The sequence below is a fragment of the Amphibalanus amphitrite genome, unplaced genomic scaffold (assembly GCF_019059575.1).
Source record: "Amphibalanus amphitrite isolate SeventyFive unplaced genomic scaffold, NRLGWU_Aamphi_draft 000417F_arrow, whole genome shotgun sequence".
Taxonomy (NCBI): Eukaryota; Metazoa; Arthropoda; class Thecostraca; order Balanomorpha; family Balanidae; genus Amphibalanus; species Amphibalanus amphitrite.
In genome coordinates this window covers 472,478-487,721 of record NW_024881911.1, presented here as the reverse complement: position 1 = coordinate 487,721, position 15,244 = coordinate 472,478, and the positions used below count along the sequence as shown (strand labels likewise).

The following is a 15,244-nucleotide window of genomic DNA, read 5'->3' as shown; positions in this document are numbered from 1 at the left end:
CCGGCAGACACCGGCTCAATTCTGTCTGTCCTCTCGCGCGGGCGGCGCCCCGGCTGGCAGCCGAGTAACGGGCTGGGGAGTCGTCCCACCGGCTCTGGCGGACCGGTTCGTCTCCCGGCGTCCGGCCGGCACTGGGCGGCCGCGGAGCCACCATCCCGGCCAGAGTACGGCAGCTCGAGGCGGTCCTGACTAGACAGTAGTTGTCCCTAGTACTGGGGCCGCATTACTGTAATTGCGGCTACCAATTACCAGCATCATTTCTCTAAAGGGCGCCCGGAGTTACTCCGGGCGGATATTGTGCGCTCAGTCGCACGGCACGACTGACTGCACAATGTCCACCACCACACACGCGTATAACTGGGGCCACGCACGGTATTGCAATCCGTCTGCAATTGTGCGACTGACCTCATTATGTCCCCCACCGCGACACACGCACATCGACTGTGTGATTTATTGCCGTCTCCCGTCTGAGCCGCTGCGCTGGGGCGCGGTTCCCGCACACACCACTCACTGAAGCACGGCGTACGCACGCTGTACCCAGTACGCGGCAGTACAGCGCACAGTGCCGGCCGGGGTCAGCGCGGCGCTGTCCCACTCTGTGCTCAGAACACACAGACACTCACACTGCACCCGCGACCACACACACGCTCCGCACACCCGCACTATACACAGGCGCCCCATACAGTCGATAAATATACCAACCACTCTGCACATACCTTGGGTACTGGCGGTACTTGGAGGCCTTGCCGGAGTCGCCTGTATACGATATTTTACACGCTGCCGCGCCTATTTCTGACAACAGTCACCACACACGTCTGCGGTCAACACAGAGGTTATACTCATCAGGTATAAGACGATCAATATTCACCTGGGACGGGCAAGCAGTCTGCCCACGGTGCCGGTACACCTTAGCCCTGCATACGCCAGGTGAACGTATACGGTACAGTACTCGGGTACCTAAGCCAGTCAAGCTGCATGCGCTCGGTACTCTGTACGGTACGGTAGGATGCCAAATTCACTAGCCATCCAAGTAAAACGGGATCGGACGCAGGTCGCTCGCTTCCTTGGGGTTCGAATTCTGCCACACGACCCCCACTCAGGGCCAACCGAGCCCCACCGCCCCTCGCCAGGGGGTCCACAACCACGACAGACTGTGCGCATAATAAAACTTTAAAACACGGCACATAACAAAAACGTCACTGGACAGTAAATACTCTGCACTGAGTGGCCGCCGCACTGCGCGGCCCGTACGTAGTGTACGGATGGACAGCCACCTGACCTGACCGAGCCAAGGCGCCCTGTGCGGCTGACCTCAGACCTGCCGGCTGCACAAACCGCCTGAGCGAACCACTTCCTCAGCCGCGAGCGATGAGGTCTGCGGGTCCGCTGGCATGGCGTCACCGGGCGGCCGACTATCACTGATCCCTGCTCTCCAGCTGACTAGTCAGTCGTGGCGTGACGTCACTGGTCCGGCGGCAGGCGCCCGACTGTCCAGTCCGGCGGCTGAGCCGCTGACGGCCGGCCGCTAGCTCTGCTGTAGTAGCAGCGTGGTGGCCACGTTGATGTCGTTGTTGGAGGTGCGGAGGGCGTCCTCCACCTGGTCGCGCTGGAAGCCCATCTCCACCAGGTGACGCACGCAGGCCTCCGAGGGCGCCGCCGGCTCTGCCTCTGCGGGAGTCGGACAGCGACGGCGTCACACACTGCACCGTGCGATAGGACACAGCGCACGGACGCGTTTCAAAACGACTTCCCAACTGATACAGGACGATGATCAGTACCTATCGATTTGATTACTGACAAAAGTGCAGGGAAATATGGAAGATGAGTGAATACATCAGTGAAGTCTGATTCAATATATTTATAACTGCATAGGCCCGCAAAAACGAAGCGCATCCTTTGGCCATTCATTCACTTTTAAGGTCAACGAAAAGACTATCACGTATTCAATCACATGATTAAATTTTCGGACAAGATTGTTCTCAGCTTTGGCTGCAGGAGTGAGTGACATAGGTACAAAAGTCGCTCTCGCGTTAGCACAAGGCGAAGAGCTATGAGCCCGCTTCGGGTGCAAGAACGACTGCCGCAGACAGCCGCTCTCGCACCGAGTTTGGGGAGCGCGGGGAGGACCGTGTACCGGTGGGGTGGCTCGCCCTGCCGCGGCGACACGTACCCTGCCGCGGCGACACGTACCCTGCCGCGGTGGCACCTACCCTGCCGCGGTCTCACCCAGCCTGCAACGGCGGCGACACGTACCCTGCCGCGGTGACACCTACCCTACCGCGGCGACACCCGCCCTGCCGCGGTGACACGTACCCTGTTGCGGTTGGTGATCGGCGGCGGCTGCTGCGGCGGCGGCCCGCTGCCGGCCGAAGAACAGACCGTTGAGCGGCTGGTCACCGTGCCCCACCAGCTGTTCGGCGTACCCCTGGCCCTGCTGGTGCCGCGCCTGTGCGCCGCCGCGGCCCGCGCCGGCCTGCCGGACATACCACACTCAGACCGGACCGCATAGCAGCTCAGGGCATGGACAGACAGTGCACATTTGAAACAACGCTCACCAGCTTATCTTGCAAAAACTCACACACCAATTATGTTAACACAAAAACATCGTTTACAGAATAGGACTCCCATCACAAATGGAGTAAAAGCCATCTATTTGATGACGCAGGCACAAGGTGCCCACATACTCGGAATATTTGTACTTATAGCGCAGCCTTCCCTGCCAAAGATGACAAAACAAAACCAATCCTCCAGCTGCAAGCGATACTCAACTGAGCATTTGGATTTTTTGCTTTTAGCGTTTTAGAGAGCCATCACACGCTCATAGTGTTACACAACATTGACACGATCGGTCGACTGGTGTCTCTGACTGTGATGTCGCTAGGTCACCGGTACGTACCGCGTTGCGCTGTCGCATCTCTCGATATCTATCCAGCAGCATCTGTTGCTCGAGCATGTCGATCTGCTGTTGTCGCTGCGCCTCCAGAGTCGCTGCCATCGGGCCGTCGGTGGGCGGCGACGAGGAGAGCAGTCTGCCCAGCGTGCTGTCAGCCAGCCAGCAGAGCGCCGCCGGCAGCCGCAGACGACCCAGCCGCAGCGGGCTGCACCGGTACAGCAGCCCGGCCGCCTGGCGGGCGGCGAGCACACTGTCAGGCACGGACACGAGGGTAGACACACAGTCATGGGCAGCTCAGAATCGGTCAGTCCGACACTGGAGCACCCATCGACCGTCACCTGCACCGTCCTCGACATCAGCAACCAATTACGCTGCGACAACAAAAACCAGTGTTCCATTTTTGGGAATTTTGGGTGGAAAATCACACCTAATGGGCAAAATATTTTCATCCCCAAAACCAGGTAAATTGGAATTCTTTCATCTTTGAAAAATGCTCAACGCATGCTCAACAATTAACAGCCAGATTACCAGATACATCTAGCAGCGCCATATAGACAGAACTTACAGGTTTGCTCCATAATACGCAATTTCCATGAAAAAAGATGCTAAATCAAGGCACAAACCCAACAACTCACCCTGACTGACAACGAAAGAAAATAACCTTGCACACTTCCAGCTGTTAATAACAAATATGCGTTGAATGACCTTGATCACCTCAACTGTTTGTAAAAACCAGGCTTGTGTTCTGAATAAATGCTTTTGGATATTCATAACAACTATGATTGGTGGTTTGCTGCCAACGCAAAGCGGATGAGCCGCTGCTTGCGCAAATTAAACACTACCTCTGCAATTCGCTTTTGACTAAGTTACGCAGGATACGCCTACAAAATTTTCATCTTTGGACCCGCAGTCAGCTGGGCACACCCTGGCACACCCTAGGGATGAATTTAAAACTTGGTGGGCTATAACTTGTTTCATATACAAAATAGGGTTATAAGACCGATACCAATTTATTCTACATTCATTTCTGATCCTGTTGTATCAATTTCACCACAAGTTATGTCCGTCAATGGCTTCTAGAGGACTTTAAATCTCGATGCGTCGGGCCTGGCAGAGGTCCAAGATGAGAAAAGCCACCCTGCGCACACCCTAGGGATGAATTTAAAACTCCGCGGTCTCTGGCTGGTTTCATAGGTAAAATAATGTTTTGAGACCGATACCAATTTATTCTGCGTTTATTTCTGATCCTATCGCATCCATTTCGCCACAAATTATGTCCGTCAATGGCTTCTAGAGGACTTTAAAGCTCGAGGCGTCGCGCCTGGTAGAGGTCCAAGATGAGAAAAGCCACCCTGGGCACACCCTAGGGATGAATCTAAAACTCCGCGGGCTCTGGCTGGTTTCATAGGCAAAATAATGTTTTGAGACCGATACTTATTTATTCTGCGTTCTTTTCTGATCACATTATATCAATTTCACCACAAAGTATTAACGTTATTAGTTTTTAGATGTCTTTAAAACTCGAGGCGTCGGGTCGGGCAGGGGTACAGGGGTACAAGATGACTGACACGCCACCCTGGCACACCCTAGGGATGAATATGAAACTCTGTGGCCTCTGGCAGGTTTCATACGCGAAATGAGGTTATAAGACCGGTAATGATGTATTTTACGTTAATTTCTCATGCTTTTGCAATAATCTTACCGTCAATTATTCATTTCAATTAGTTTCTAGAGGTTTTTAAACACGAAGCGTTCGGCCGAGGGAAAGCCAAGATGAGTGAAAGGATACCTTGGCACACCTCTAGGGATAAATTTAAGATACGGTATTCCCAGATCTGCCCAATACATGTTCTGAAGCTGGTAGATTGGATTAAGAAGGCCCTAGCTTTTTAATAAATTATCCCTCGCCCGTATGGGGGGGGGGGTCGAGCGAACCACCCCCTCGTTTTTTTCGAGAATAACTCGCGAAAAAGCGGCCGATTGCGACGAAACTTTCAGGACCCTCGAGTCAATTAATTGGACACCTACTCTGAAAATCTCATATTCCTGACCCAAATGACCTTTGACCTGTGACCTATTTCTTGAGGCCATGTTTGGCCGGAATCGCGATTCGGCGTATGTCGGCTCGCATTATGTCCTGATGTCCTGATCAGCGATGCCCTCCGTTCCGTTGCAGTTGCTCTGATCAGTGATCACTGATGCCCTCCGTTCTGTTGCGGGTGCTCTGATCACTGATCACTGATCAGTGACGCTCTCTCACTCAGCACTTACCACGTGACATGATACGTAGCTACCGCTCCGTTTCGGTGGCCGGCCATGAGGTCGGTGGCAACCTTTTATCATTTTTTTTGCGTCCCGTTCCGTTCCGATACGGATGCCCTGGTTAGTTGCACACTTTTTATTGCGATGTTGCGCATTAGGTATGCTGCGCAGTGCACATCGTTCCGTTTGGGGTGCCCTAATCAGTGACCCTTTTCTAGTCTCATGTAGTGCACCGTTCCTTTCGAAGAGTTGCGCTGACACCGTTTCCATTTTCACTATGCGTAATGAGTACCGACTATCGCTGGCCGTTCCGGCGTTCGGGCCGGGAGATTCCCGGCGTATGTCATGCTGCATAGTGCGACTGCAATTGCATACTCAATACTGCGTCCCGTTCCGTGTGCTCAGAGCGAAGGCACCATTTCCAGTATCATCCAGCCATTGTCATATCTGTTGAAAATGGAAAGCTCAAAGCTATACTGTGTACACTGTACGAATGTTACCAGGTCAGATGCGAACGAAAACTACGTACTTATATTGCCGCATATTATCTCAAATATACAGTAATCTTGGAAGCAGTGCTGCCATATTGTAGGCGCAAAACGTCCCAGAGGACAGAACACATGAGTTATACGGTTTCTGGTTTCATAGCGATCAGTTACGACAACAAACTGCCCATCAGGGTATCATGATTACCTAAGATTTTATGTCTGACAGTGTCACAGTGATGACCACGCCTCACCAGTGTTCTAAAATTGGATTTTGGTTGGGTGTGACGATGATGACCAAAAAATCTAGGATGAAAAAAAAAAACAAGTGAAAACCTATACCTATCACTTTCGCAATAAAGGCGTAACGCTACGCTGGCTGATAATAAAAGAACATACCATTCCTGACCACCAAAGCTAACCGAAAAAGACGATGCAAATAGGTAAGGGTGATATACGGCAGAATTATAACTTTAGCATCTGATCGCCAAGTGTTTCGAAATCCGTCCCATTTTATCCCAACCTTTGTGTTTGATTGAGACTAATGAAGTTAAGAATCACCCTTGTCTCTAATACAGCTAAGAATGAATACCTACTTCAACCAGTGATATTTCATTTTCCTCACAAGTCAAAATGCATTGTCACAATTGAATGACTGTCCAGTGGCCATCCTTCTCCTAGCCTTAAATCAATGCCTTCCTTTCCGTTTCAGATGCAGACAGCAGATATTACCGTCAGCATCTGCTAAGTTCCTACTCATGCTTACTGGCACGGATCCAGGACGGTCCTTCTGCCTGTATATTTCTCCTAAAGAAAATCATCCGCGGACCTCCATCCTCGCGACACCAGTCGCCATCATGCGAGCGAACTAGGTCCTTAAGAAGCAGAAGATGCAATGATTCTGTTGAAATCTGTTGTCATATCTTAAGGAGGGTGGGGGAGGGGCGAGTGAGGGAGCTCTCTCTATATGCAGGCTTTGGTACACTCGGGGGCAGATTGATGTTCCACCACTCCCTACCCATCGGGCTCCCATGACTCAGCACTGGCTGCTGCCAGTGGCAGCACTGGCAGCACTGGCACTGGCAGGCAGTGCTGAGCAGTGCTGAGGGCAGGCAACACTGGCAGCAGCCAGTGCTGAGCCATGGGAGCCTGATGGGTAGGGAGTGGTGGAACATCAATCTGCCCCCGAGTGTACTAGTGCCATGTGGAGAAGTTTTCTTTCTTTTTTAAGCAAAGGAAGTGGGAAGGAACCTGTAGGGTATCATTCTGTCGTCCTGTATTATTGATTTAGTGCAGTTGACTTATACTGTGTAATGCGTGAGGCGTGGTCATCACTGTGACACTGTCAGACATAAAATTTTAGGTAATCATGATACCCTGATGGGCAGTTTGTTGACGTAACTGATCGCTATGAAACCGGAAACCGTATAACTCATGTGTTCTGGCCTCTGGGACGTTTTGCGCCTACAACATGGCAGCACCGCTTCCAAGATTACTGTATATTTGAGATAATATGCGGCAATATAAGTATGTAGTTTTCGTTCGCATCTGATCTGGTAATATTCGTACAGTGTACGCAGTATAGCTTTGAGCTTTCCATTTTCAACAGATATGACAATGGCCGGATGATACTGGAATGGTGCCTTTGCTCTGGGCACACGGAACGGGACGCAGTATTGAGTATGCAATTGCAGTCGCACTATGCAGCATGACATACGCCGGAAATCTCCCGGCCCGAACGCCGGAACGGCCAGCGATAGTCGGTACTCATTACGCATAGTGAAAATGGAAACGGTGTCAGCGCAACTCTTCGAAAGGAACGGTGCACTACATGAGACTAGACAAAGGGTCACTGATTAGGGCACCCCAAACGGAACGATGTGCACTGCGCAGCATAATACGCAATATCGCAATAAAAAGCGTGCAACTAACCAGTAACCAGGGCATCCATATCGGAACGGAACGGGATGCAAAAAAAAAAAATGATAAAAGGATGCCACCGACCTCATGGCCGGCCACCGAAACGGAGCAGTAGCTTCGTATCATGTCACGTGATAAGTGCTGAGTGAGAGCGTCAATGATCAGTGATCAGTGTCAGAGCACCCGCAACAGAACGGAGGGCATCAGTGATCACTGATCAGAGCAACTGCAACGGAACGGAGGATCGCTGATCAGGACACCCCAAGCGGAAGGGAAAGCGAGAGCACAACTGACCAGAACACCCGAAACGGAACGGGAGTGAACGGAACGCATTAGCGGCTCGCCGAATCGCGATTCCGGCCAAACATGGCCTCAAGAAATAGGTCACAGGTCAAAGGTCATTTGGGTCAGGAATATGAGATTTTCAGAGTAGGTGTCAAATTAATTGACTCGAGGGTCCTGAAAGTTTCGTCGCGATCGGCCGCTTTTTACGCGAGTTATTCTCGAAAAACGAGGGGGCGGTTCGTTCGACCCCCCCCCCCCCTATACGGGCGAGGGATAATTTATTAAAAAGCTAGGGCCTTCTTAATCCCATCTACCAGCTTCAGAACATGTATTGGGCATATCTGGGAATACCGTATCTTAAATTTATCCCTAGAGGTGTGCCAAGATATCCTTTCATTCATCTTGGCTTTCCCTCGGCCGAACGCTTCGTGTTTAAAAACCTTTAGAAACTAATTGAAATGAATAATTGGCGGTAAGATTATTGCAAAGGCATGAGAAAATAACGTAAAATACATCATTACCGGTCTTATAACCTCATTTCGCGTATGAAACATGCCAGAGTCCACAGAGTTTCAAATTCATCCCTAGGGTGTGCCAGGGTGGCGTGTCAGTCATCTTGAACCCCTGCCCGACACGACGCCTCGAGTTTTAAAGACATCTAAAAACTAATAACGTAAATAATTTGGGGTGAAATTGATATAATATGATCAGAAAAGAACGCAGAATAAATTAGTATCGGTCTCAAAACATTATTTTGCCTAAGAAACCAGCCAGAGCCCGCGGAGTTTTAAATTCATCCCTAGGGTGTGCCCAGGGTGGCTTTTCTCATCTTGGACCTCTACCAGGCGCGACGCCTCGAGCTTTAAAGTCCTCTAGAAGCCATTGACGGACATAATTTGTGGCGAAATTAATGCGATAGGATCAGAAATAAACGCAGAATATATTGGCATCGGTCTCAAAACATTATTTTACCTATCAAACCAGCCAGAGCCCGCGGAGTTTTAAATTCATCCCTAGGGTGTGCGCAGGGTGGCTTTTCTCATCTTGGACCTCTGCCAGGCCCGACGCATCGAGCTTTAAAGTCCTCTAGAAGCCATTGACGGACATAATTTGTGGTGAAATTGATACAATAGGATCAGAAATGAATGTAGAATAAGTTGGTACCTGTCTCATACCCCTATTTTGTATATGAAAGAAGTTAGAGCAAATCAAGTTTTAAATTCATCCCTAGGGTGTGCCAGGGTGTGCCCAGCTGACTGCGGGTCCAAAGATGAAAATTTTGTAGGCGTATCCTGCGCAACTTAGTCAAAAGCGAATGCAGAGGTAGTGTTTAATTTGCGCAAGCAGCGGCTCATCCGTTTTGCGTTGGCAGCAAACCACTAATCATAGTTGTTATAAATATCCAAAAGCATTTATTCAGAACACAAGCCTGGTTTTTACAAACAGTTGAGGTGATCAAGGTCATTCAACGCATATTTGTTATTAACAGCTGGAAGTGTGCAAGGTTATTTTCTTTCGTTGTCAGTCAGGGTGAGTTGTTGGGTTTGTGCCTTGATTTCGAATTTTTTTTTCATGGAAATTATGTATTATGTAGCAAACCTATAAGTTCTATTCTAACTGTCTATATGGCGCTGCTAGGTATATCTGGTAATCTGGCTGTTAATTGTTGAGCATGAGTTGAGCATTTTTCAAAGATGAAAGAATTCCAATTTACCTGGTTTTGGGGATGAAAATATTTTACCCATTAGGTGTGATTTTCCACCTAAAATTCCCAAAAATGGAACACTGCGCCTCACGCATTACACAGTCTGAGTCAACTGCACTAAATCAATAATACAGGACGACCGAATGATACCCTTTGCAACGGCAACGACAGGTTCCTTGCCACTTCCTTTGCTTAAAAAAGAAAGAAAACTTATCCACATGGCAAATTACACTACACCAGACCAGATACCTACCTTGACCAGTGACTAGAACCAAAGCCTGCATATAGGGAGAGCTCCCTCACCCGCCCCTCCCCCACCCTCCTTAAGATATGACAACAGATTTCAACAGAATCAATGCATCTTCTGCTTCTTAAAGACCTAGTTCGCTCGCATGATGGCGACTGGCGTCGCGAGGATGGAGGTCCGCGGATGATCTTCTTTAGGAGAAATATACAGGCAGAAGGACCGTCCTGGATCCGTGCCAGTAAGCATGAGTAGGAACTTAGCAGATGCTGACGGTAATATCTGCTGTCTGCATCTCAAACGGAAAGGAAGGCATTGATTTAAGGCTAGGAGAAGGATGGCCACTGGACTGTCATTCAATTGTGACAATGCATTTTGACTTGTGAGGAAAATGAAATCTCACTGGTTGAAGTAGGTATTCATTCTTTGCTGTATAAGAGACAAGGGTGATTCTTAAATTCATTAGTCTCAATCAAACACAAATGTTGGGATAAAATGGGACGGATTTAGAAACACTTGGCGATCAGATGTTAAAGCTATAATTCTGCCGTAGATCATCCTTACCTATTTGCATCGTCTTTTTCGGTTAGTTTTGGTGGTCAGGAATGGTATGTTCTTTTATTATCAGCCAGCGTAGCGTTACGCCTTTATTGCGAAAGTGATATAGGTTTTCACTTGTTTTTTTCTCATCCTAGATTTTTTGGTCATCATCGTCACACCCAACCAAAATCCAATTTTAGAACACTGACAAAAACACCATCCTGGCCGCACAACGCAATGTTCTCCGTCCCACAGCACACTGTTCTCTGCCCCACAGTGCACGCCCTCCGTCCCAGCCCAGCGCACTGCCCCTCCACCCACCCCTCCCCGCCGGTGGACTCACGATGCCGCAGGCGGCGCTGAGGCCGGCCGCCGCCGACGTCGAGCAGATCTGCAGCCCGATCAGGTAGGTGAGCGTCTTGCCGGTGACAGGCGCGCCGAGGATGTGCGTGGTGGTTACCCGCGGCACGTCGAACAGGTACGGCACGAACAGCGGAAACACCAGACCGTACCTGTGCGCGCACAGAATCGTGTTGTCATGTTATCGACCGGGGCTGAGTTCACTGTCCTCAATTCAGAACAATTTGTGGACCACCCATCGACAAGACAGCTTAAAAGGCTCCTAATGGTTCGAAGAAAAAAAAAACAGTACACACCATCCTGACAGCAGGCTAAAAGCTGTACGGACTATAGGCAGTTTCGTATTCCAGTAGAGAAGACTTCCTTACATCCAAACATTCGAGGGCTATCGATCCGAATAGTCGCTAGTTCGTCGCAGTCAGATTGTCACCGTCACAGTCACCCCCCCCCCCCCCCCGCAGCCGTCGCAAGTCCGAAGTATAGTCTACTCACGGTCCGGGCGGCAGCAGTCTGCCGGGGTGCAGGTCCAGGCCGAGCCGCTGTGTCGCCAGCACACAGAGCACCTCCAGCACAGTTGAGAGCGTCCACGTCACCAGAAGGTGACTGGCAAACTTCCGCGACCCGTATCGACGTTCAAATATTCTGAAACAAGAAAAATGAAATAAACTCGCTGTGCTGACATTTGGTTGTCAAATCTACAAAAACCAGCTCATCATATTTTCTTTCGGATTCGGGTTTTAATTTCAACCAATTTCGCATGCAAACACAAAACGATCCTCTTTTTCATTCGGCCATTTAAAAGTACCGAAAAAAACGGGATTTCATTGGACCTTCAAATTTCCGTATATATGGTTTAAATACTTCACACTTTGTGCTACTGAATGATAGCTTTCAGTGCGTCATGAATGCCTCAGCAATTAACAATGGGCAAGCATTGATCCTACCCAATAATCAGCATCTTTGAGCGGGCAGTGGGCTAGTGGCCTCCTGCCGTCGAGCTCGGGCACCCACCGGAAGTAGTAGATGAGCAGCGCGCTGCAGACCAGGTCCTTGGTGTCGACAAACGCCAGCCGCGAGGTGACCAGCCGATAGAACAGTGGGGAGCCGAGCATGTCCGGCAGGCGACACTCGAGCTGGTGGCGCAAGTGCGCCAGCAGCGGCACGTTGATGGCCGTGCACGTGAGGAACAGGCCGCCCATCAGACCCTTGCTCACCGGCGCCTTGTCTGCCGATAGAAGCATGCAGGCAAGGCTCAGGAGAGGCCAGTGGCAGTCAGTCCCAGCTGAGGATGTATGGTCTGGTCATATTTGGGTCCTCTGCTGGGACAGCAAAACACTGTCCAAGAGTTTAAAATACCATGAATAAGAAATGGTTTTGATCGATGGAATAGAGAGATGATTTAAGATAAGAATACATTTTGACTTGCTCATTGATCCATAATTAATGGCAATCAGGTACGCCCATATATGAGACAAAGTTGTTTAATAATGTCTACATTTTGATGCATACCTATTTGATGCTATTTTGTCCTCAAGGTAGTGTGCCAGTCAACAAAATAAGCAATGCCACCTGCATTTCAGTGCCTACATGTTGAACACAAAGGCAGAAAACTCACAGAATCCAGTAGTGCTGTACTGGGACAAAACAGTTGCCATGATGTGTTGACTCTTTTATCGCTTGACTAAGGTAATCTCTGAAAGGCAAGGTGGTTAGGAACTGAGCAGTCATGCAAAAGCAAAACAAAAGAAAACAAGCAGCTGAAATGAGTTGACCAACAACAACCATTGCAACTTGCAAATGGTTAGTGGTACCTATGGGCTATGCCACAGCCCAATGGTCAACAGTGTATGTGGCAATGTATGAAAGACAACACACAGAATACACGCTGGGTCATATCCAGGTACATCAGCTCAGGCTGTAGCTGATAGATATTGCTTTTTTCTTAAACCCTGGGAAAATGTCAAAGTGTATGTATTTAAAACTCTCATTCAACACAACAAAACAGTCTCATTCACTGGTATTTGATAGTACTCTGCTGGCAGATAAGTAAGAAACTCAAACCATCTGTTGTTCTCATCAGAAAGCAGTTGAGTGAAGCATACTGCTCCTGCTAAGCTCATAATTAATTGTAAATGCTAAGATGTCAGTGCGCCGTTTGCAACCTTAAACTATATACTCCTGCTTGTCTGATGACATCTGGGCCCTGTTTCACCGGTGATAGCAGCACGCTGCCACACTAATGACGTTTCGTGTAATCCGTGAGCTTTTTCACAGCTACATTTGGAACAAAGTTGCTGTCTCATTGAATGCATTTGATACATTTGTTTGATTGCACGGCCGTGAAGATGTTAGCAGCAATATTAGATGACATCACACAGATTCACAACGTTATGGTTTATTGATGTCTCCATGGAAAACCAATTTGACACGTGTAATAGCAGCGTGCTGCTATCACCGGTGAAACAGGGCTCTGGTGTGACCGCGTGCTAGCTCACTGACCTACTCACTGACACACTGTCAATGAACTTTTCTCAATACTAATGGCTTTTTTGTATCGTTAGACATATTTATAAAATCTGATGGCCAAAAGATGCAAACCAAAATGATAAATAAAATCATGTTGATTTAGATTATTTAGAATAAAAAACAAACAGATTTAGACTTTAATTATCATTTTGGTTTGCAACTATTGGCCATCAAATTTTATAAATAATGGTTTTCCAGGCCTATAGGCATGATTATTTTTGTACAAAAACAAGACCAAACCTTTGGGCATGCCTGTAAAATCAAGAGTTTTCTTAAAACGCAAATTACAATAAAAATAGCTTGTCAGATAACATCTTGTCCTAGCATTAATCAAAATATTCACTTCATATAGCATCAATCATTTTATTTCAATATTTTGATTGTTGATCAATATAATAGATAGAATTAACACATACATTCATACACGACATTTACTAGCAGTACATATCAGTAGGGCCCTGTTTCTTGGGCACACCGCCACAGTGCGCTGCAGTTTTGGTGCAGCGCCAGCGACAAATTCAATGAGATGCTTCAGCATTGCAGCATGGTATCAGTTTCAGTTAATTTTGTTGATGTTTCGGTATTAGTATATATTAGGTCCGAGTGGACAATTGTGACGCTGTTGATACAAATATGTAACAGCAAAAAAATAAGGTTTTAGGTAAGGTTAGGTTGTAGGTTTGTAGGTTTTAGGTTTTAGGTTGTTAGGTTAGGTTGTAGGTTGTAGGTTTTTAGGTAAATAGGTAAGGTTAGGTCAGGTTTGATTATGTTTTTCTTTTATTTCCAAGACATATAAGTATCATTTTTGGATTCAGGATGTCAAATAATGTAAGAATATGAAAACTTTATCTTTTAACAGTCACTCGGACTCAATGTATACTTTTACCAATGTTTCCATGGAATACCAACACACCGCTACACATAGGGCGCTGCCATGGAACAGTGCCTAGGCCTAATAGCAATCACCAAAAGAACATTACAATTAGAATCACACCTTGATCTCACATCAAACGAGCCTCAGACCTCTGATTTGAAGCAATGATGACGCTGCTGTTTGATTTTAGAAATAAACCATTAACGAGACACAGCATGTACTACTCATAAAAACCATTTGATAATTTCATTTTACCCTTGCCTTGAATAAAAAAAGAAACAAAACATGGTGTGGCCCTGAACGTATGAGCAGAGATAACAAATATGTGAATACTGAATAATCTACAAATGTTGAGATAAATGAGCGCAAAATTCTCATTATAATATCTGACGAAATAAGTAGAAGTTTAAATACCTCCCAAACCATCCCATACCAAGGGCCTGTTCCAGCGCCTCCAGTAGAAATTCTTGACTGGAGGCTCTACCAGAGGTTTCACTGGAGGCGCTGGAACGCAATCTGGAGATTTCTGGAGATTGGCATCACAGATACCAAAAGAATGACGATTGCTCTCTCTTGAAACGCAAAATTTGTTTTCAAATTTATTAAGAATGATTAACAAAATTATAGCAATGTAATTTTCTTTACATTCAAGTTGTAAAATAATCAGTCAAAAGTCCTTTGTTTACATTCGTGATTGTTACATGTGCGCCATAATTGTAGACCAGAGCCTCCAGAGAAATTTGGACCTCCCAACTCTCTGGAGGCTACTGGAGGTTTCTGGAGCTTTGGCGAGAGCTTTCTGGAGCTTTCTGGAGGCGCTGGAACGCTCTCTGGAGGATTCTAGAGCTTTCTGGAGCTTTCTGGAGGTTTCTGGAGGCGCTGGAACAGGCCCCAAAACAATCCAACACAAGCAACACACGATTAATTGAGACAATTATGGATGACTGTCGGCAATATGTGTTCAAATCGCCTGTTCATGAGCAGTACCGACAACCCAATCGATCTAATTGAACAAAAAATCGACCAATCGGCGCTCGCGGCAGCATGATGCTAATTGGCCGAAAGGCGGTGACGTTTTCAGAGGGTCCTCAGTCGTTCAAGCAAGATTACTTTGCGTTCAAGGGGAGCACCAAGGCCATATAGGGGAGCA

General features: G+C 47.7%; 1 protein-coding gene across 3 annotated transcripts; it reads right to left on the bottom strand.

The window, feature by feature from the left end:
• Positions 1 to 437: 437 nt before the first annotated feature.
• LOC122390990 (ubiquitin-associated domain-containing protein 2-like) lies at positions 438 to 14,784 on the bottom strand. Of its 3 annotated transcripts, none has more exons than XM_043384499.1 (8): positions 14,528 to 14,784; positions 12,310 to 12,387; positions 11,706 to 11,919; positions 11,187 to 11,336; positions 10,678 to 10,846; positions 2,897 to 3,124; positions 2,314 to 2,473; positions 438 to 1,668 (listed from the first exon to the last, which is right to left on the bottom strand). In XM_043384499.1, the coding sequence occupies exons 2-8, from the start codon at positions 12,347 to 12,349 to the stop codon at positions 1,526 to 1,528; spliced, it is 1,104 nt and encodes a 367-aa protein (XP_043240434.1). In that variant the 5' UTR covers positions 12,350 to 12,387; positions 14,528 to 14,784; the 3' UTR covers positions 438 to 1,525. The 3 variants fall into 3 exon arrangements, with proteins under 3 accessions (XP_043240434.1, XP_043240433.1, XP_043240435.1); XM_043384498.1 differs by having other exon boundaries at positions 14,509 to 14,778; XM_043384500.1 differs by lacking the exon at positions 14,528 to 14,784 and having other exon boundaries at positions 2,900 to 3,124; positions 12,310 to 12,695.
• Between the last annotated feature and the right edge of the window lie 460 nt (positions 14,785 to 15,244).